At 42.7% G+C, this 22,416-nt stretch overlaps 1 protein-coding gene across 5 annotated transcripts in view; it reads right to left on the bottom strand.

The window, feature by feature from the left end:
• The window catches only part of LOC309713883 (uncharacterized protein), a 30,480-nt gene that overhangs the window by 6,987 nt on the left and 1,077 nt on the right, over positions 1-22,416 (bottom strand). For 2 of the 5 annotated variants that reach the window (XM_082545811.1, XM_082545810.1), the window contains exons 1-2: positions 14,909-15,889; positions 3,170-3,727 (exon numbers count right to left, since the gene is read on the bottom strand). In XM_082545811.1, coding sequence (XP_082401937.1) covers positions 3,170-3,727; positions 14,909-15,328 — 978 coding nt within the window. In that variant the 5' untranslated portion in view covers positions 15,329-15,889. Of the gene's footprint in view, positions 1-3,169; positions 3,728-5,064; positions 5,400-10,077; positions 11,179-12,283; positions 12,403-14,908; positions 15,890-15,919; positions 16,055-17,259; positions 17,360-22,416 lie in introns of those variants that run through there. The other 3 variants (XR_014278722.1, XM_082545812.1, XM_082545813.1) reach the window with 3 other exon arrangements.

Genomic DNA, 22,416 nt, shown 5'->3' with positions numbered 1-22,416 from the left:
AGAACATGAAGGAGTTTTTAATCTTGTTCAACCGACTGAAAGATGTGAGAACATCCTGATTCTCTGGCTTAATCACCAAGAACAATCCTGAGTTCTTTCATCAATAGACTTCTTACTTCTGCTCTCTTTCTGGTTTTCCTGCCATGTCATCCAATGTCCATGTCCTGTCCAAGTGCCTCAGACTACCCTGTTGTCTGAGTTTTATCCAAGTTTGTATTTCCAATCCATATGTCCAATGGATATTATTCCTCCGAAATTCTATAATGGGGTTCTCCTTGTCATCTACCTCTGGCTCCTCTCCAGTATCAATCAGTCTCTATAATCGGGTTGGAGATAGCTTTAAACAGCTGCTGTCATTCCTTTGCTTATAAAACCATCCCTGGAAGGTTGTGTTTTTTACTAACACAACAACTAAAACACACGTCCTTCCTGGTGAACAGCTGTCTCCAGAAGACCAAAGGGAAGCTTATCGACTGGTCCCAGGTTGAATCCCACCAAAGGACACACAACTATCATCAGGAGGGCCTGTCAGTTTGGGGATTTTTGTGAAATAAATGTATTTCTTTTTGTTTAAAAAAATATCCACTTTGGAAATAAGTGGATCTTGATGACTACTTTTTAGGGCTCCTCATTCTGCCACTTCTTGCATGCACGCTATCATGGTCTTCATTTGTATACATGTGTTTGTGATATATATTGGCATGAAAAAAACAGTTAATTAATTGCATGCGTGCATGCGTGTGTGAAAAACTCGTGACTCTGTTTAACAGTGCTTAGGAAATACTTCAGAAATGCATCATTTTCATAAGGGGGCTAATAATTATGGAGTCCCTCAGGGTTTAATGCTTGGACCAATTCTCTTTTCTTTGCATATGTCATCCCTGGGTTATTAAATGATTATTTTCATTATTAAAGTGTTTCAAAGACATTTTCTATCACTGCTTTGCAGCCAATACACAACCTCAAAAGCCTCTCCCACCTGCATGAGTATTTGAATAGTGTCTTTTGTTGTAGTCTCACTTTTCACTGCCTTGGTTTTAGGTATTGTACAAGTGAAGACTGTCAGAAAATGACTACAGCAGACATCTCTTTACAAAACAGAACCAGCTTTACCCCGATCACATTTGCACACCAGACCTCTGCCTCCCCATCACATATTTATAATACAACAGATGAAAACATGGATGTGTCGTGGGCTCCCTAGTTAAATTCAATTCAGTTCCATTTTATTCATATAGCGCCAAATCATAACAACAGCTGTCTCAAGGCACTTTATGTTGAAAGCTAAAGACCCTACAATAATACAAAGACAATCATATGACCCCCTTTTGTGCAAGCACTTTGGCCACCTCGGGAAAGAAAGTATTGCACAAATGGAAGAAAGCACATCTTCAAGAAACTTAAAGAAGTCCAGTTGCTTTCTGTCCAAGCGCCTTAGATTATTAGTTGAAGAACTGTGCAACATCCGTCACTCGGCTGTGACGGCCGAGCCCTGACAGTAAGGTAGATCCTACAATACGCAGGCAGCAGATCCAACATTGCGAGCTGGGTTTCAGCTCCACTTCTAACCCCAGTCAGTATTTGCAACACTCACTGTGCTCATACAAAGCTTTTTATCAGCCGTTTGCTGAACACATCAGCAAACGACTGTTGCAGTGCAGCAACACCTGCTCTCTGGGCCTGTGTAAAATGGTTATTACAACGGAGGGAGGCAGCAGTGGTGGAATTTGGCACCACCGGCCCCAGCTCATATATCTCCTTAACCAGGCTCACCAGAGATGCAGTTTCAGCCTCTCTCCATGCTTTTAGGACTTTGAGGTGATATAGCTGTGTGACCGTACCACTTCATAGTCAACGTTGCCCACTCACCGTGTGACCACAAAGGGTCCTTGCCACTCGGTGAGCAACTTTGAACTTGAAGGGAGTAATACAAGCATTTTTTTCTCCCAGTAAAATTCCCTGAGTCCTGTGTTGTACAGGCGCTGTTGACACTCCTGGGCCTGGAGCAAATGCACTGAATTTTCACAACAACCCCAACTGTGCAAAGATGCACACGAAAGGAGGTCGGACACCAACTAGTGAGAAACAGAATGACAAATGGAACAACACTGTCATCCCTTATGTAGCAGCTTTGTCAGAGAAACTCGGGAGAATCTTCTCCAAGCACGACATCCCAGAGCACATCAGACCCAGCCACACACTCAGGCAACAACTGGCCAGGACAGATTTCCCAAACGCAAACTAAGCAACAGTGTATGCTCTGCAGTGCAGTGAGGAGTGCTTAGACTTGTACATCGGAGAAACCAAACATCCATAAATGTATAGCACGACATAGAAGAGCCACCTTGACGGGGCTACAGACACCTTAGAGGGCAGGTATCAGAAGGAAAGCAGGCTGTGGTCTCTATGGAAAAAGGATAGAAGAAAAAAATCATGCAAGATCATTGCCTCTATTGCAGTGCTTACACACTCAAAGTCCACCCAGCACCCAAGCCTGGGGCTCTGGTGCAGTAGCACAAACCGAAGGGTGGCTCTCTGACAGTTACTTGCTGGGGATCTCTTCAAACAGAGTTTGTGAACAGCAAATATCCACCTTACGTGCAAATACAGTTAATTATGGATTGGGTGCATATATCAGCTTCTGTGATGCATGAACTGTCTTTGTGCCGTGTTCTTCTATGGTGTTTGGATTCTGTGCGAGTGTGGTGATGTAGAAATACTGTCACAGGTTTGCATATTTCTGATATCTCTGAAGGTAGGAACTGCTGCATCGGTATTATTACCCTTGTTTTTATCATGCATGTTATATCACTCTCACGTAAGTCTGTTTTGTCTTCGCTGTGCATTTTTCCACATTGTATTTGACACTGATTGAACCTGTAAATGTTTTCCCTGTTTAGAATAAGAGGAAGTGTTATTTACACATAAGTGCTGAGCAGGTCAGGATTTTGTACTTCTACATGCTCAACGTTACATGTTTCTAATTTTACTCCACATGCCTTCTCTCTTCTTCTTAAATCTGTGAATGTGTCTTGTTTTCATGTGCACAATGCTGCTGCTGTGTCTCCACAGTACTGTCCTGTGTTTCCTAGTCTCTATTCAGTCTGTCCCCACTGTTGTCCTCAGGTTGTACAAGCAACTTCACTACTTGAGTGTCTGAAGTGTTTACCTTTGCATCAAATGTCTCCGTTTTGTGTTGCTTTTGAATATGCAGACTGCATGGCTCTGTGCCGCCTGTAACAACAGTTTGTAAACTGCACTGCTCTTTTAGTTTCTCTGTGTTTAAATGGGGTTGGATCTCAACTGAAAAAAGGTCTTTTTTGATGAGTTTCAAAGGAAGATTTGGTGCCACACAGTTTTCTGGTCCTTTTTTCATGCTGTAAGTAGATGGTTTGACATAAGTCTCTGTGACATCTCGGTGGCTGTCCTTTGCTGATACTGATTCTCTGCGTCGAGCCTTAGTGTGCCCACTGCAGACGCTGACTCCCATTGTTTGTCGAAAAATGTAGGCATCCTCCAGTCGCAGCAAAGCGTCCACAGAATCCTCTCCTTCTCCACTAAAATCTGACAGGATGTCACTGTGCCATGAGCAGGAGTCAAAGTACTCAAATGTTTCCCCATCTCCTGTGCTTTGCTCACACCACTTCAGGGAAACCGTACCAAAGCCCCTCTCCTCTGAGTCCATTGCTGCAGAGAGGCTGTGAGAGTCGTCAGGGGCTTCCCGTGGCTGTGGAGACATTAAAGAAGACGAGGTTGAGTAACAAACCAACAAGTTTAGCACACACAGACATATATCTATCATTTTATACACTACCGGTCCAGTTTGTTATTGAAAACTATGCAGTTTAATGTCTCATTGCACTCTGAAATGAAAGCATAGTACAAATAACCAATTGGAGTTGAAACAAAAAAAAGAATTCATTAACTCATCAAAGTAGCCACCATCCATCCATCTCCATCCGCTTTATCCGAGGCCGGGTCGCGGGGGCAGCAGTCTAAGCAGAGTAGCCACCTTTGTGACGAATATTTGATTTCTATTGTAGAAACACGGCTGTGTTCAGCTGTTATATCTGCCAAAATTCTTCCCATATCTGCAGCACAAGTTCCCATAAATGTGGACCTTGTAGTTGCTTTGCTTTCACTCTTCTGTCCAGTTCATCCCAAAGCAGCTCGATGGGGTTTAAGTCTGGAGACTGTGCTGGACCTCCATGTTTTCAAGCTCACCGCCCTGTTCTTTGTTCCTGAGGTGGTTCTGACACAGCTTGCACTGATGCTTTGGGTCATTATCCTGCTGTAGGATGAAGCCCTGACCAACTAGACACATACCAGAGGGTCCTGCATGGTGCTGCACATTGCTGTGTAGCTGTTTAGGTTCAGGGAGCCTCTCTTTGTGTGCAAAATCGTATACAGTATGCTCGTTTGTTTTGTGTATCTGTTTATTTCAGGTTCTAGCATTGTGCTATGCAAAGCTTTGCACATTAGCCTGTTTTTTGTTTTAGGCACCATTCAAAACACTCAAGGTCATCTTGAAAACTCATCAATCAGACTGACCAAGCTAGTTTAAACAAGTGCATCTGAAAATGGAGAGAGTCATTTTATGAATAGCTAGTGCAGCTGAAGGCTCCTGACTGTTGTACTGGTTCTCTCCTTCTTTGCACAGTCGAGGAGCATGTCAGGCTATCTTTCACTGTGTGTTGTACTCGTATGCAGGTGACAAATAAATAATCTTGAATCTTGTCTGCTGCCACTTAAGGTCAGTTTAACAAATATCAGGATCAAATGCTTATGTTAGCCAACCTTCTTCTTGTTTATATTGCTTTGCCTCTGCTACAGATAAGACAGAGGTCACAGTAATGTTTATGCTTTTCTGCATAGTAGACCTACCTTTGAACAGTCTGCAGTCTTATTGTTCATACATGTCTGCACTGTCAGCTCTTTGAAGAACCTCAAGCATGAAATGTCTCCATATCATTGTTACTTTGTAAAAACATTTCTGTTTGAAGCATCAGGCTAGTCCACACTCACACATACTACATTCTGTTAAAGGTCAAAGGTTGCACTTACTCTCCATTTCTTCAGTGCACCACCGCTGTGCAGCATCAGAGCACGAACGCGAATAGCAAACCAGCTCAGCAGAGCTCCCATGGTGTGGCTCACATACATTAACACTTCGAACACCAGCATTTACATACATGTGTCCAAGCTCTTCTCTTTCCCAGTACTACATCTTCAAAGATCCCTCCTGAACTCCTCTGCTTTGTCCATGATCATAATTAGTGTTTGTTAATGTCTTTGTTTGATCTTCCACCCCTTCTTTTCTTCTTTTACACACACAGATTTCATTAACAGAAAGTCTTGTAGCAAGATAACCGTAGACAGTGCAAAGAGCAATCCTTCCTGTTTCGCAGTGTTTCAGGGTTGTGGTTACGCTACATTAGCCAGAGCTTAGTCCAGCCTCAAAGCAGCAGGTACACCTTGATCTCTAAATAACAAGGAAAGACACTAAGAAGCCCTGCTATAAATACAGAGCTGCGGTTTCAGACAGAGAAGCTCGTGATCTCTGCACGTAACTCAAGGACATGGGATTGTGCATGGTAGACACAATGGTCTGTTGGTTGGGTCTGCTATAAATTGCTTTTCAAAACTATAAAAGTACAAATTGGCACAAATCAGCGTGTGACACTCTAAGATCAGGGTGTCAAACATAAGGCCCGGGGGTCATAATCGGTTCAGCAGGACTTAAATCCCGCTGACTGGATGGCTTTGGAAAATGTGAAGGAAAACAGAAAATTTAACTGCAATTTAGAGGTTTTACAGCTTTTCCTACTGATAAAGACCTCCCGCATGGCCATTCATGCTACACAGAAGTAATTAAGCCATAGGTTTCTGTCATTTTCCGCATTTAATTCTTAAAACTATAGCCAAAGAGTCGTGCTGACAGATTTCTTTCTGTTAAAATAGCACTTCATTTTGTATACAAGATATTTCAGGGACTAAATGTGTCGTTAAACTTCTGAACACTGGCAGAAAGGGCAGTTTCATTGGTGTGACCCACATATGATCAAAGTCAGCTAGATATGCTTCCAATGTAAAATGAGTTTGCAAACCCTGCTCCAGATGGTTTATACAGTCCCCATCAAAAGTTTAAGACCATTTGAAAAATGGCAAAAAATCCTATTTTGCATGTTTGGATCTTAACAAGGTTCCAAGTAGAGCTTCAACATGCAACAAGAAGAAATGGGAGTGAGACAAAACGTTTTTTTTGAGCATGCAGTTTATTGAAAACAATGCTTAAACTGAAACAGGCTGTTACAGCTGATCATAAGTTTAGGACCACACCTCCAAAAAAAACCCGTAAACCCCCTAAAACAGAAATCAAAGATCCAAACATGAGCTCAGTCGTGAGGAGCTCCACCGTTATTGTTGATCACTTCAAAAATGTATTGCAGCATGCTTGATGTGTTTCCATGAGGTGATGGGAACATTTCTCCAAGTGGGAACAGATGGCCGCATGAAGGGGATCTACTGCCTGGAACTGCTGTCCGTTTTTGTAAACTTCCCTTGCTATTCACCCCCAAAGGCTCTCAGTTGGGTTTAGATCAGGGGAACACGCAGGAAGTCCAGAAGAGTGATGTTATTCTCCTGGAAGAAGTCCCTTGTCCTGCGGGTATTGTGTACTGTAGCGTTGTTCTGTTGTAAAACCCAGACGAGGGCCCTCAGTCATGAGGGATGCTCTCTGCAACATCTGGACACAGCCAGCGGCCGTTTGATGCCCCTGCACCTCCTGAAGCTCTGTTGTTCCACTGAAGGAAAAAGACCCCAGACCATTATGGCGCCCCCTCCACTGTGGAGCGCAGAAAAGGTTGGATCTGCTTGTCATGCCAGTAATGTTGGAAACCATCAGGACCATCAAGGTTACATTTGTTCTCATTACAATAAAACGTTCTTCCACCTTTCAGCGTCCCATGTTTGGTCCAAACGGTCAGTTCTGTGGCGTTCAAGGAGACGAGGCCTTTGAAGACGTTTTATGTTTTTTTATAACCCTCCAGTCTCAGATGCCATCTGATGGTTATGGGGCTGCGGTGGGCACCAGCAACGTTTTAATTTGGGTCGAGGATCGTCCAGTGTCTCGACGGGCAGCCAACTGGATCCTCCAGCTCAGTGCTGGTGACAGTTTTTGGGTCTTCCACTTGACTTTTTTGTTCCATAACCCTCAGGATCATTTAAGAAATTCCAAATGACTGTCTTACTGCGTCCCACCTCAGCAGTGATGGCGCTGCTTATGCAGTTCAACAACCCAACCACGTTCAAAACCGTTCTTTTGAACGTGTAAGTGCTACTGGAACAACAGAGTCACACTGCTCAGGTTTTCTTCAAATGAAGAAAAAGATATTCACATCAAACCTGGTTAAAATACATCTATCAGAGTATTTCATGAATGAGAACCAATGAACTCCAATGAAGGCCAAAGCTTTGGCTCTGTGATCTAACTCTTCACTTAATCTTTAAACTACATGTTCAGAGCCAAGACCCACAGAAGCCTGTTGGCTTTCAAACTGATGGAATAAATATGGCGGTTATAACGATAACTCTTTTGTAAAATAATCAGAAGTATTCCAACCAAACTGTTGCACTAAAATCGTACATTTTAAGTGCTGTCTTTCATTTACTCTAATTAAGTGGAGCTGTGTGCCTTAAGAAGCTTAAGGGCTTAGTGGAGGAACCTCTCCAGCTGAAGATGGTGCACAACACCGAGGCACAACACTGACGCCTTACCACATTCATCGTCATCAATGAGATACTGCTCAGAGATGCTCTCCATAGAGCCTCCACATCAATGAGTTGAAAAATAGTGGTTTGACTTTAAGTTTAGAATTTGTCTGCTAAGCATTTTCTGTTAAATGAACTGCAACTCTGTACTGTAGCGCTCACATTTGTAAACACAGGCAGATGTGTCATTTTCCTTGGTTCCTGTTGGAGAAGGTGTGGTACATAAAAATGTAAATGGTAACTTTCTCTCACATTTCCTCAGTAGGAATACTGAAGAGATTATCCACTCTGGGTCATGTAATGAAAAATGCCTCAGCAGAGGTGCCACAGAAGTTTCCTAGTCCTCAGAGTACACAGGAATGGTTCCACATTAAGCACAGCGATATTCAGCACCAAGTTAAAAATGCCTCACCTTCTTGTACAGCAGGGGTCCCCAACTCCAGGCCTCGAGGGCCTGCAGTTTTTAGATGTGTCTGTGATCCATCACAGCTGATTCAAATGGCTAAATGACCTCCTCCACACGTTTTAAAGTTCTCCAGAGGCCTGGTGATGAACTAATCATGTGATTCAGGTGTGTTGGCCCAGGGTGAGATCTAAAACCTGCAGGACACCGGCCCTCGAGGCCTGGAGTTGGGGACCCCTGATGTACAGAGTAAGCCAACAACAGCTTCTCCTTTTATTTGCAGTTTATAAGGCTTCAAACATTTTATATAAAGCAGCAAAGGTAAACGGTTTCTTTCTGTATGTGAAACAGTGAGTCTAAGTGTCTGCCATATTCCAGCTGCACCATCAGACTACATTAACTGGGCTGGAATAAAGAAAACATTAAGCAGCTGTCTGCACTTCAGTGCAAACTGGTACATGTTCTAGTATTTATATTACTTATTATAGTCTCACTGCCCACTCTCAGCACATTCTATAGTTATAAAGAACAGCAAAAACTCCCTGAGTATTAAAAGAAGATCCAAGTTGGCTGCCACTTAAGAGTACTGTATCGAATGAAATGACTCGCCTAACTGTCAGTGTGTCTGTAACCACTGAAAACAAAAACACTCCCACATCCACAGACGAGGATCATGACATCTCACATCAGCCGAGCCTGCTGCTCAGCTGTTTCTGACATGCACACAAAGGTGAACATTTTATTGCTATTAAATTTTAGCTTCATATATAAATTACTTTTCATTATTTTATTTTTTTAAGATTTAACAATGTTGAATTTCCTGAGGGTTTGCCGTAGTCTGTTTTTGTGCAGCTGATAGGAACACCACGTCCACATGAACACAATCAACTGTTTGGGACTCGTTTCAAAAACCAGTTTTGAATTGAATTTCTGTTTGAAAATATATATTGAAACAGAGAAACAAGTAAATGGATTCAATAATCAAAGATGTACTTCTTACAGGGCAGCACGGTTCGCTTCCACCACCCGGCCGGGGTCTTTCTGTGGGGAGTTTGTGCTCCCCGTGCTTATGTGGGTTCTCTCCAGCTTCCTCCCACAGCCCACAGTCATGCAGTCAGTGGGGTCAGGTTGATTTGAAACTCTAAATCGCCCACAGGCGTGAATAGTTGTCTATGTGTTAGACTGGTGACCAGTCCAGGGTGTATCCTGCCTCTCGCCCTATGACAGCTGGGATAGGCTCCACCCCCCACGACCCTGAAAAGGACAAGCAGCAGAGGATGGAAACAAAGGGCTCCATTTCAAAAATATACAGTATATCTGTAGGCTCTGAGAAAGAAGACAAGCGTAGCTACATTTTGAGGGTGAAATGATGGCTGTGGGGTGAAGATTACGGTCACAGCGGCAGGTTCAAGAGCTTTTGTGTGCCTCACACTTTAACCTGCCTCCAGCTCTCTGATAGCCATGAATGGGGAGGAATTTGATAGATTTTTGTGTGACATTTATGATAATAACTGTAAAAGCTGTAGGGGAATATACGGGTGTCTGCCTAAAGGAGCGACCAGAAAACTGAGAGAGGTAGGTCTCTCCATTCAAAGCCAATGTCACTCTATCAACAGAAAAAGTACAAATTTCAGCAACTGTACAAAATTTCAAAAGTCTGAATAGAGGCACATAGCATACAATCCTTCTGATGTATGAACAGTGACTAGTACTGTCGTTCCACGCCAGGAGAGTCCTGCTGGGGGTCTCTTTGTTGCTGCGTTCTCCACACTTCTATGTAGGTTCTCCTCTCCAGGTCCTCCAACTTCCTCCCACAGTCCAGAAACATCCATGGGATTCTACTGCTCATCAGTGTGAATGATGCCTGTCTGTATGTGCTGGCTCTATGACAGACTGGATAGGATGTAAGGAAGAAAGTGGATGTATTTATTTGGAGAAATATTTCCCTTTCTTTTCTTTCCTCCTCCCTTATCTGCAGTGTTCACTGTCTGCTCTGCAGCACCTCTGCTGTCTGACTCACTGAACGTGGTCTAAAAGTGTACATGCTGTGTGGATGCAGCTTGCAAACCAGGCTTTCTTACCTTAGCTTATATTTTAGCATTAGTGATCTGATTCCTCGTGAAGTGTGTGGCACATTCCCCTTACCGTGGCAACACTGTGTTAGTGTGTTGTATAATAGTGACATCTGCTGGATTAAAAAAGCAGCTGCAGGTAACCTGAGTAGAGCGCTCATGGCAGGGTTTGTCTGTGGCAGTGGAGAAGGCGGGGTTAAATCATGCCTCACTGGAGAAAAGTTTTCTCATTGGTTCCATTGGTGATGATGAGCCAATCAAAGAGCACCAAAGCCAGTCTCCCCTCCTCCGCTCAGTATAAACACAGCGTGGCATCTCCTCACTGCACGAACACGGCAGCTGTATTGGTCGTGTGAGCTTTCTTACTGCATGCATCGGTACAGTTTGTTGTTCTTTGTGCTTCATGCATGCACCAACGATTCAGTATTGTGACACCTTCTGTCCAAATCCCACAAAGTTGATGCTGTTCATGTGGACGTAGCTTTTTCAGTTTCTCTGCTACGTCCACATGAGCAGGGATGTCCTCACCAGGATGGCTTTCTATCCACATATGAAAATAACACATGGTGTCAATAAAGCTTCAAAAAAGAGCGCAGTAATCAATCGATGACTCCAGTGTAGCTGTATCCATCTTTTATATACAGTCCTTGTAGTTGTCACCCATGAACCACATGAGCAGCTCAGAACATGCAGACCTGAGAAAGGTGGCACATATAACAATCAGTACACACTGTGTGGCAGAAAATGCTATTAATGTTGAACAGCACCGTACAAATGTTGGCAATAAACGTAACAGCGCACAGAACTAATCTTCCCACCATCCACAAACATTCTGCTCCAGTCTCTAACTTTCAGTGCAAACTCAAAAAGAGGAAATGAGAGACATCACATGATTTTAACTTTGTGCAGATCCTCCACAGTGATGTACACCACCTGCAGAAACACATTCAGACGTCACTATAGTGGGGAATTGTAACCACAGGGAGACAGTAACAGCCATCTGTCATACAGCAGCATACGTACATCACAAACATTTCTAAGATCAGTGATGGCACACGATCTGAACAAAGGTTACTGTTGTGAAAACTGGAGCTTGGAAAGAAAAGTTTCTTGAAGACGTTTCACCTCTCATCTGAAAAGCTTCTTCACTTCCAACTCACAGCTGTTTGAACTCTACTGCAGGTTACTACACTTTCAACACCTGGGTCACTGAGCCACTATTGATCACATGACTCATCACACAAGCCAAGGTTTGAAAAAAGGTGTGGTCATTATAAGCAGAGGGTTCAGGTGAAGCCATGTCATGTGACCTATTGATGTGAGAGGATGTTGGCACGCCACCTCAGAACTGCGCTGTAGGTTCAGACAGTTTGTGTGTAAAGCTGCCTCCTGTCTTCACAGATGGTTATACAATCATTAATGATCTTATTGATCATGAAACTGACCTCACGACCAATGTTCCCTCTAATTTTTCACGTGTGTGAGCAAACTCACAGACTCCCTGAGCGGCCCCCTGGACCACTGTGAGCGACATCAGACGTGTGCACTGTGGTGACGACAGCATCGCATCCATCGAAGTTACATGGTTTATAAAAATAATCAAATTACAGCATTTACATTTCTGTTAGAATCCCTTTAATTAAGAGCTTTAGCCCACTTACAGTGACAATTACAAAAATCTTTTTTAATGACCTGTGCACTATGTCAACGCTATTGGAAGTATGAATATTTGAACTATGGCAAAACATGAACGGCCAACCAAATCAAGCCTACTATAAACTCCAATTTTGAAACTTAACATTTTTATTATAAAGCTCTGACTTGTGTTATGATGAGCCAGTCTGTGAAGCTCCTGTCCTACTGCGGTCTGGGAGACAGTCCTACTGTCCTGTAACTCTTTGTCTGTCAGTATATAATGATTATATGCATTTTTCTAATACTCAAACTGGTGACAGTATTTAATGATCAATATCCATAAATGAAAACTCAATAAATGACACTAGATGAGCAGAAAACTGATTAAGAGCTTAAATTTCACCTTATTTTTCCCGTCTGTCCTTCTCACGTCGTCCAGGTTGATGGCCTCGTCTGCTTGCAGCTTTGACTTTATGCGCATCAGCTGGTCCAAATGCTCCGCCTCAAGACGATTTCTGGATGCTGCTTTGAGACGATTCATTAAACTAAAGCCTCTTTGGCAATCTGCACTGAATGCTTGAAATATAGCACAAATATCCACAAGCTGCGAGATGTGTTTTAGCTCCTCACATTTTAGCGTTGCAGCCTCCATATCTGAGAATGTGCTGATTGACCCATGTTTAAGTTTGTGCCTCAGTATGTACTTGAAATCAGAATATTCACTGTTTATGACCTCCACTGAATGTGGAGGGTGGAGAATGGCCTCATACTTCTTTGCCAGCGTGGCAATGTCTGCTGCTCCATACTCAAACCTGATGTCTGAGGTCAATGCCTCAATGTCAAGTGCAGACCACTCCTATAATTCATCCTCTGGAAAATCCAAGTGATCACAAAGCTTACGAATAACACGAGTAATCTCACTGGTATTCCTGCCATCAGCAGATAAGGCCCTCATCGCCTCTATGACACGGTCACTCCACTTAACATCCTTTTCCTCTGTCAAGTATTGGGAACGCAACTTCTCAATCTTTGCTCTTGCCAAGCAGTGCCCTTCAGTCAGGTTGCATCTTTGAAAAGAAAGACACAGGTGTGCCAGCTCACCCAAAACATCTCCCAGAGCGGTGAGAGTAACCTTGAAGTTTGAATCGGTTAGCTTTTTGTAACAGTAATTTGCCACTGGATCTCTGTTATCACTGGATTCTCTCTTGCAGTATTCTTCCAGCACAGTGTAGTTCCTCAGCATTCACAGCTCAGTGACGTGACAGCCATCGCACTTCACTCAGAGGCCTGAATGACAGTGCATCCTCATCAAGAACATTTCTAGGTCTTCCCGTTTTCCCCTCTTTACAGTGGATCTAGAGAAAGTGGAGTAAACTGTTCTAAGAAGAGTTCCCACATCACACATCAAAGGTACATCTTTCCACGCATCATCAATGCCCAAGTCCTCTCTATGGGCCACACAGTGTTGTTCAGTTAAGTGTGGTATTTTCCGCTTTAATAAAGCTGCAACTCTGTTGTGCTTTCCTCGCATTACTGAGGCACCATCGGAGGTCAGCATCACCATTCTCTGTAGGGCTGGGCGATAGAAACGATATACGATAGAAACTATATAAATTTGGCCAACAATAGAGATTTTGACTATACCGCTCTATCGCGATAGCGCATGTTGATGATGTCATCAAGCTGCACCTGTTTTGGTCGAAAGCATCGCAGTGGCTACAACCATTATCACTGCAAATTATGCTGACAGTCACAGCAAAGAGATGAAGCACCTTTGAAATATGGGGAAAGCCAAAAACTGCGCTTCCTCCACTTCCCTAACATTGATTCATTAATGTTGGATTCTCTCGCAGCTGCTCTGTTCCCATGTTGTCGCAGTATATTAATAACTAATCTCGTATTGTGGATGAATAACCTCAGTTGTTCTCCTGACTGAAGTTTGGCCCGTGTACAGCATCCTGCTATGTGATTGCATTTGTCCCTGACCACCAGAATCCCTCACGTTAACTTTTATCGAAAAAAAGTTGGCGTTCATCCTCCTGCTTCACTGTGCTAATGTTATGCTAACATAGCTGTGTCGCTAGCAATCACGTAGCACAACATTATATACCAGCTAGCCCAACGTCAGTAACCCTGCAAACACCACTGCTGTTTAGTTTTCTGTCTTCATTTATGTTGGAAGTGATAGCAGAGCTGTACGTTTGAATTTGTTTCAAATCTCTCTGTCAGAACATGGTAGGAAATGTTTAGGTGGAAACTAGCGAGCTAACTTCCTGTTAACTTCTAACTCCGTTACATTTAATAAATCTGTTTTCATGGATGTTAAACTTAATTGTTACACCTGGTAAAGCAGCAACGCTGATGATTTTATTAAAGATGAAAGAATTTAGACTGTTTTTAACTCTCAGTGTTTGTTTGACTTTGGGACCTGAAGCAGACGGAGTTTAGGACCCAGATTACTCCGTGAAGCTCCTCCCTACGGCAGCCGTAATGCTCTGACATCCATCAAGCAGTGCAGCTTACCAACATTTTTAAACTTAAAACATTTTTAACAGATTTCTGCCCAAATCGGTTCGAGGTCAGTAAGCACAACCAGAATTCATACATAAGGCACACTCTCGATTTTTGAGAAAATTAAAGGATTTTAAGTTTGGAAAATACGTTATACAGAAGAACAGAATATATCGTGATATATATCGTTACCGCACATGCTTCAAATTATATCGCGATATGAATTTTAGGCCATATCGCCCAGCCCTAATTCTCTGCATGTCTAGTTCATGCCGTGCATGTGGTCAGCTGGATGATGCCACCAAACAGTTTTATGGTTGACGTTATTTTCCTTCCTGGATTTAATATACAGGACTAGCATTTTGTGCACTGTTACGTCTGTGCTCTCACCTATGATCAGGGTGTGCCGAGGTGCATTTTTAACTTCACACATTGTCTCATTCTGCACTACTTCATTGATTGAATTCACAAACATTCACAAACCATCTTTGCTTCGCCAGCTTTCTGGTACACTCACATACTTTGCCATGTGATGGTCAATTTGTTGAACCGACAGCAGAGAAGAATTCATTTTGAAGGCTGGTAGAATCTTGTCGATGAGAACTTTAACTTCTTCGGGGTTGGATTTCTTTCTGAGTGACAGCTCGTTCCTCTTCTCTCGGTCTTTGGCGCTCTCTCCCAACAACGTACCGATCCCCATTCCCATCGTACATCTTCTCACAATTCCAGCTGCTTTCAAATGACTTTTCTGTTGAATGTGGCGCTTGAGGTATTCCAGCTTCCATTCTGTCCACACTTTTCCCTCCGAAAACTCGCTTGCGATTTTAGCTTCGCAACATATTTTGCAGACCAGACCTTTCTCGCTCAAAAAAGAAAAAATCTCTCCCAGTTTCACAGTTTTTTCTCCTGTTTGCACATATTCTGACAGCCATTCCATCTTAAAAGAGTCGCATTTCTTTTTTACTTTGGCCACTGTGTGCCACTGCCCGTTCGTTTTGCCATTATTTTAAAGGTTCAACATAAGCAGCACTCCACATCGGCCACACCCCTTTGTTAGCTAAACATGAGCAGCATTTAAGGACGCTGTCAACCACGTTGATGAGCTGTGCATATACGAATGTGAATCGCATCATTGGCTGGAGCAGCCAGTCACCGCTCACTTACTGACTCACACTACAAAACAGAATCAACTGCTAACGTATTTATTTTCATTTCAATTCAGGTTAGATTTTTTATTTTTGTGCGCTACAGAGATTTTCTGTGCGCAGAGACCGTGCCAGCAGTGCACAATTGCGCACGCGCGCAGCTTAGAGGGAACATTGCTCACGACCCAGTGGTGCCAGTTTAGCTCATTATGCAAACGTAGATGTTTATAAGGCTGGAAACCAGCAGTCAGCTGAGACTGAAGACGTCACTTAGATGAGTGCTGAAAACTCCTCGTCCACAAGAACAGAACCAACTTTTGGGGGAAAACAAACCTGTCTTTGGTGATAGAGCATTTAGGCAATGAAGAATGGTTTACACTCACCTTATCATGGCAGGGATCTGGATAGTCACAGATGTCCTCTGGAAAGGCAGACCGTATCAACATCTTCACCTCTTTAGGGTAGACGTAGGTAGGCTGACACTGATCCCCCTCCTTCACGCCAACCTTGTTAAAAAACTAGGACGGGGGTGACAGGAGTTATATGATAAAGATGATAGAATAATACAATGTATTTCATGACAGGGACCACCTGTAAACACAGAAGACCAGTTTGTGAGCAGTTACCACTCATCACCCAGTCTCAGTCTCTCATTTCCTTGTCCTGAATTGAATCGTGATGAAATGAAGTCCACACTTTGTCCTCTGCAGAAGACTCCTTCAGCTTCTTCTAATGGTTATATATCCTGCCTGGCTTTGGAATATCTGAGGACTCAGTGTGAGTATTAGTCTGTCATGACTGAAACATCTCTACATGAATGTCTGCAGGAGATTTTCTGATGGCACAAAGCTTTGGGGAGTGCTGTAACCACTGGGAGAAAACCTTGCTTATTGTCATTAATGAGCTGAACAAAACAGTACAGACACAAACATGTGCCATGGCTCCCCGGTGTCACCCATCGTAGCCAACCTTTACCTGGAAAGTACAGCACCAAGCCACTGGCACAGATAGGTGGATGTAGAGTAGTAGAAGCCTTCACTGTTCACATCAGCTCAGTGGATAGAAACAGAAAGTTCACCAGGGCAGACTCAAACAATAAAAGTTTGCTTTGCACAGTGAGGAGAAAGTCCTCAACATTGGAGTTTACTGGAAGCTATGCCTGCAGGTAAAGATTATTTTGGTAACTGACTAATCCACCAATTGTTCTTTGAATGTTTCAGTGACTCTTATCTCCGCCTCCTGTGGGCACACCTGTTCTAGGCTCCAGGACCTCACCTGCTCAAGACTGTGAAGACCAGCCTGTTGTCTGGTTAAAATAATGACCCAGGAGACATTTGAATTTGAAAGCAATCAATTGTATTTCTAACATTACTCAATATGTCCGTCAGACTAAAAATGAATTCTAATAATAATAACATAGAAGCTGTACATCTGCATCTAAAGGTCAAAGGTCACTCTTTGAAGAATGTAAATGTTTCCATTGTAGACAGACATGGCTTTTTTTACTCCTCTTTCTGTCTTCTCTGTGTCCACTGTGGACAACCATGCTTGAACAGAAGGGGTTCAGTCAACTCTCTGCAATGCTGAGATCGATTCCCAGGCCCCTCTTCTTATGTGCATATATGGGATCCCCGTCAAACACTAGCATATACTGTGCTGTTGTTCTGTGGTAAGAGAACGCAGTACTGTAAAGACATCTACGTGTTGCTACTAAAGTACACACCAGTTTCCTCTGCAGAAGACGGAAGACCTTCTTGCGACGAGCGTGGTCATTCCTGAGGCGTGTGGCAGCATGTAGCAAAGATGCTAACCACCCGGGAAGCCTGCAGAAGTGGCCATAATAGATATAAGTGTAGGTATAACTCTTTCCTGTACCTTATCCCTGCAGCTACCACCCTCTAACGTAAGTAGATAAGTACCAGACCATATACCACCCAGCTTTGCTCACTCCACAGTCCCAGCATATTCTTACAATATCCTCTGGGCTGCTTTGCAATAAAGACTTTGACCCTGTCTCTGTGTTCTGACTTAGAGCGCAGCTGATAAACCTAAAAACATGTTTCTATGCAGTTTAAACGCCTACTTCTGAACAGCCATCAAGTACTTATTTATCTGTGCATCAGCATTGGCAGGGTGGATGGAGTGTTACAGTTACAGTTTGGTAAATGCTGCTTTAAGTTACGTTGTTCCACATGGACACTAAGACTCACACTGTGGTGCAGGATATTCCTCACTTAATTTAACTATTACACTTATCTGCATTTATATAAAGCAGTATACTTGCACAGTGACTAATGGTAGTCTTAAGGTTTAACTAGAAATCCTACATTTAGAATAATGTCATCATTATTGATGCTGAGTTTAGAAACGCAACCAACTGTCACAACTTGCAGATCGTCTGGACTGTTTATGTGAGGACCCAAATCCACACCAGGAAAACAGGAAAAATAAACGAAAGACGTCCCGTTTATTAAGGCAGACACACCAAACGGGGAAAAATGCATAAATAAACTAAACAGAGGAACGGCTGAACTGGAAGAACTAAGGACATAAAGTAAAAGCCTGGAACACTAGAAAAACCTCGGAAACACCAGCGGGAAAAAGAAGAGACACGGAGGAACCATGGACACGATGACAAAGGTCACGGAAAACTCACACAGTGGCTGTGTCCCAATTCAGGGTCTGCACGCTTGAAGTACGCATTTCAAGTGCGGTTACGTCACCGCCACGCGACGACGGCTGTCCCAATTCGAAGTGTACTTCAAACGCATACTCCAAATGCGCCGTCGAGTTCCCCAAATATCAAGCGTGGTCCGGTGCACGCTTCGTGGTCCCATATATCCCACAGTTCATAGTGCGGCGGTGGGTGTGGATAATTTTGCTGCAAAATACGGCAGAAGGGAGCGGCAGAAGAGTGAACTGTGAAAAGTAAGTACTGAATATGACGTCACTTATTTATGTGCGAATGTTTAATAATGAAGAAAATTAAAACATTACTGTTGGCCACATGTTGGCAGAGTTGTGCGACATTAGTGATGTTTGTACTTTCAGTGTTTACTTGGTTTTAAAGCCCCTACATATATATATAGTCGACCTTAATCTTACAGAGAATCTGATGATTTATGGATAATTAAAGTCAGTCATATATCCACAAACACAACAGGCTGAAAGTCAGTGATGCTGCTCGGTTTGCAGTCCTGAACATCACGGCACAAGCAGGATTCACTGCACTGTTAATGTTAGCTGTGTTATATTGCTGCCTCTGTTCGGTGGTGTCGAGCCAAACGCACTTTAACGTGTGTTTGAACGAGCTGACGGTTCACTCGTTAAGCTGAAAGAAAGATGCTTTAATCACAGCAGTCACACATGTGTCCACTGCACCATCTGGAACTCTTCTTGTTTACACTCGTAATAACACAAACACTAAATCCTGCTTCTCTGTGCTGTTGTGTAGCAGTGTGTACACCTGAGACTGTCACCTGTCTGTCCTGCACTCTCTCTCTGTTTCTTTCTCTCTGATTGTGTAATAAAAGTATGAACATGTGTTTATAAGTTACACTTGTGTTTGAATCCTGCTGCTTATCACACATTTGATTTCCATGTGTGACGACTGCAAGTGTCCAGAGTGAGGACAGACTGAGGGACACACTGCTGCACATCATCTGTGAGGCTTTGCAGCCCTGATGATCCACCAGGACAAACTCAGCAGTGTGTGAGGAAGAGGAGGAGGAAGAGCCAGCAGCAGCTGACAGATGGAGAGAATAGACAGACTGTTCCCTGTTTGTGAAGGACTGCTAGGAAAGTTTAACATAACTGTCTGTGCTGAATCAGTCTTATTAGGTAATGTTCAAATAATGTGATCATCCCAGTGTTTCCAGTGTGAGAGAAAGTACTCAGAGTACTCAGGGCCTTCAAGCTACACACTATGAAAGGCAGCAACAAGTTTAATGTTCAGAAACCTAAAGTCTGTATCAGCAGCAGAATGGAGCTAAAATAAATGTTGGTTCCAGTTCTATGAAGCTTTGAGTATTTTGGATCAGTAGCTGCTGTGTTTGTTGCATCATATTGCTGTAATTGTTTATATGCTTTATATATTCTGAGCTAAGTTGATCTATAGTGTTACATCATATTCTATAAGGATGTTATGTGTTTGTAGACTTTCTGCCCAGTTTGACCCATTTAGCAGACGTCAGCCTGTTTAAGGCTCTGATATCTATTCTGTGTGACTTACAGCAGTTATGACATGGTCTGATTTTCTCACCCAATAAAGGAATATTTCATATATCAGTCTACTCTTCATTCTATCAGACACAGTTATCACAGCTCCTACATTTGCTTTTATACATATATGTAAGCATTGAGCCAAATTTAGTAATGCCAACATATTAAATGAACAATATTTGTCTCTTATATATAATACATCTATATATGCACTGTCAAAGATACTCGTCCTTGACTGAAGATTTAAGGTGATAGGAAATATAAATAACTGCAACTTGAATCTTTGACCCAGAATTCAAGCTCACTGCTGTAATATATATATATATCATAATAATCTGACAATAATATAATATTGGCCATATTATATTTACATCACCACAGTGAGATGACTTTAGTCTCATGAACAACATGAGCTAATTGTTATTTACTAACTAATCTTAAATGACTGTTCAGCACAGAAATGAAGCCCAACAATCATGTTTACAGTCCCGTGGTCTCAGCCTCAGATACTCAACTAATCACAGTGATGTCATGACAAAAATGAAAGACAAACAAAACATTTTCTCCTTCATTTCTGTCACACAAAGCTGTATGTAACGTTTCTCGCGGTTAGTATCATGGTTGCTAGGCAACCTGAACAGCGCGACGGAGGCCAGACCGTCCCATTTCACACGCCTCTCACTTCCGCACTTCTCGTACTTATAGTACGAACCGTGCGTACTGCGCGTACTTCAAGCGTGCAGACCCTGAATTGGGACACAGCCAGTATATACAGACAGGAGGTGATGAGGGAAGTGGACACAGCTGAGACAAATTAGGGGCGATGAGGCAGAGGGGAACAAAACAGAACACACTGAACACGGGACGCAAGACTGTCAAAGTAAAACAGGAAGCACAGAGACGCGGGCCTAAGACTCACACACCTGACATAACATTAGGGATAAAACAGGGAGGCAACGAGACGACAAGAAACACCAGGAGAGCAACACGGGAGGGAGAGAGAGGGAATCCAAACATGGAGACGAGACAGACGGAGGGGCGAGCGACACACACGGGCGACACGGAGTCAGGCAAACACACAAGACGAAGCTCAGGGAAACGCACAACACTAAACAGAGTTTACACAGGAACCAAATCATCCCCGTACACAGAGAATAACACAGCTCAGGACTTCACAATAAGCAGTGCTCTTCAATACTAAACAAATGATTTCTTAAAAAGAAACACACTTATTATTATTATAGGAAGCAGTTTGTTACAATATTACTAGTTATTTCTTAACATTACATGCACTGTCCCTTCATTTGTAACTCACAATGTAAACCTCAGAATATCGTCCCACACTGACACAGGCTCCTACTGACACTCAGCTGATGTTCAATAACACAAAGCCATGAGCAAGTAGAATCTACAGTAGAGTCTACAGTAGAGTCTACAGTAGAATCTACAGTAGAGTCTACAGTAGAGTTTATAGTAGAGTCTACAGTAGAATCTACAGTAGAGTCTACAGTAGAGTCTACAGTAGAATCTACAGTAGAATCTACAGTAGAGTCTACAGTAGAGTCTACAGTAGAATCTACAGTAGAGTCTACAGTAGAGTTTATAGTAGAGTCTACAGTAGAGTCTACAGTAGAGTTTATAGTAGAGTCTACAGTAGAGTCTACAGTAGAGTTTATAGTAGAGTCTACAGTAGAATCTACAGTAGAGTCTACAGTAGAGTCTACAGTAGAGTTTATAGTAGAGTCTACAGTAGAATCTACAGTAGAATCTACAGTAGAGTCTACAGTAGAGTCTACAGTAGAATCTACAGTAGAGTCTACAGTAGAATCTACAGTAGAGTCTACAGTAGAATCTACAGTAGAATCTACAGTAGAGTCTACAGTAGAGTCTACAGTAGAATCTACAGTAGAGTCTACAGTAGAGTTTATAGTAGAGTCTACAGTAGAATCTACAGTAGAGTCTACAGTAGAGTCTACAGTAGAATCTACAGTAGAATCTACAGTAGAGTCTACAGTAGAATCTACAGTAGAGTCTACAGTAGAGTCTACAGTAGAATCTACAGTAGAATCTACAGTAGAGTCTACAGTAGAGTTTATAGTAGAGTCTACAGTAGAATCTACAGTAGAGTCTACAGTAGAGTCTACAGTAGAGTCTACAGTAGAGTTTATAGTAGAGTCTACAGTAGAATTACAGTGGAAACAGGTTTTTGTTCAGTTCTTCGTTTCATCTGATTCCACATGAATTATTAAGGTTCGTTTAGATCATGCTCTGAAACAACTGTCCAAAGAAGAATCAGGAAGTGTTTCATAACAGGGACCGAATGGCAGGAATGAAGCGATATACATAATGAACTCTGCAGCGAACAAGAGCAACAGTGACTAAAGGAGAATCAGCACAGGTGAAGGGAAGTGGGCGGGCCCCGAGGTAAACTTTCCTCTACATCCAGGCGAAAGCCAGAGTGAAGTACACTGCTGACTGACACGTGCCCTCGTACCAAATACCACAGCTCTGCTAGAGGACTCATTAAAGGGTCACTTTAGAAGAACTGGAGCTGACAGCAGGCGCACATTAATGGTTTAGCCGAAAAATGACTAAAACAATCAGGCTTTATGTATGTTTTGACCCCCGTGGGGATATTCTGTCATTCTGTCACAGCTTT

This window comes from Aulonocara stuartgranti, assembly GCF_965226115.1.
Source record: "Aulonocara stuartgranti genome assembly, chromosome: 9".
Lineage (NCBI taxonomy): Eukaryota > Metazoa > Chordata > Actinopteri > Cichliformes > Cichlidae > Aulonocara > Aulonocara stuartgranti.
Note: the sequence above shows the minus strand (reverse complement) of the source record. Positions and strands in the feature narration are given on the sequence as shown.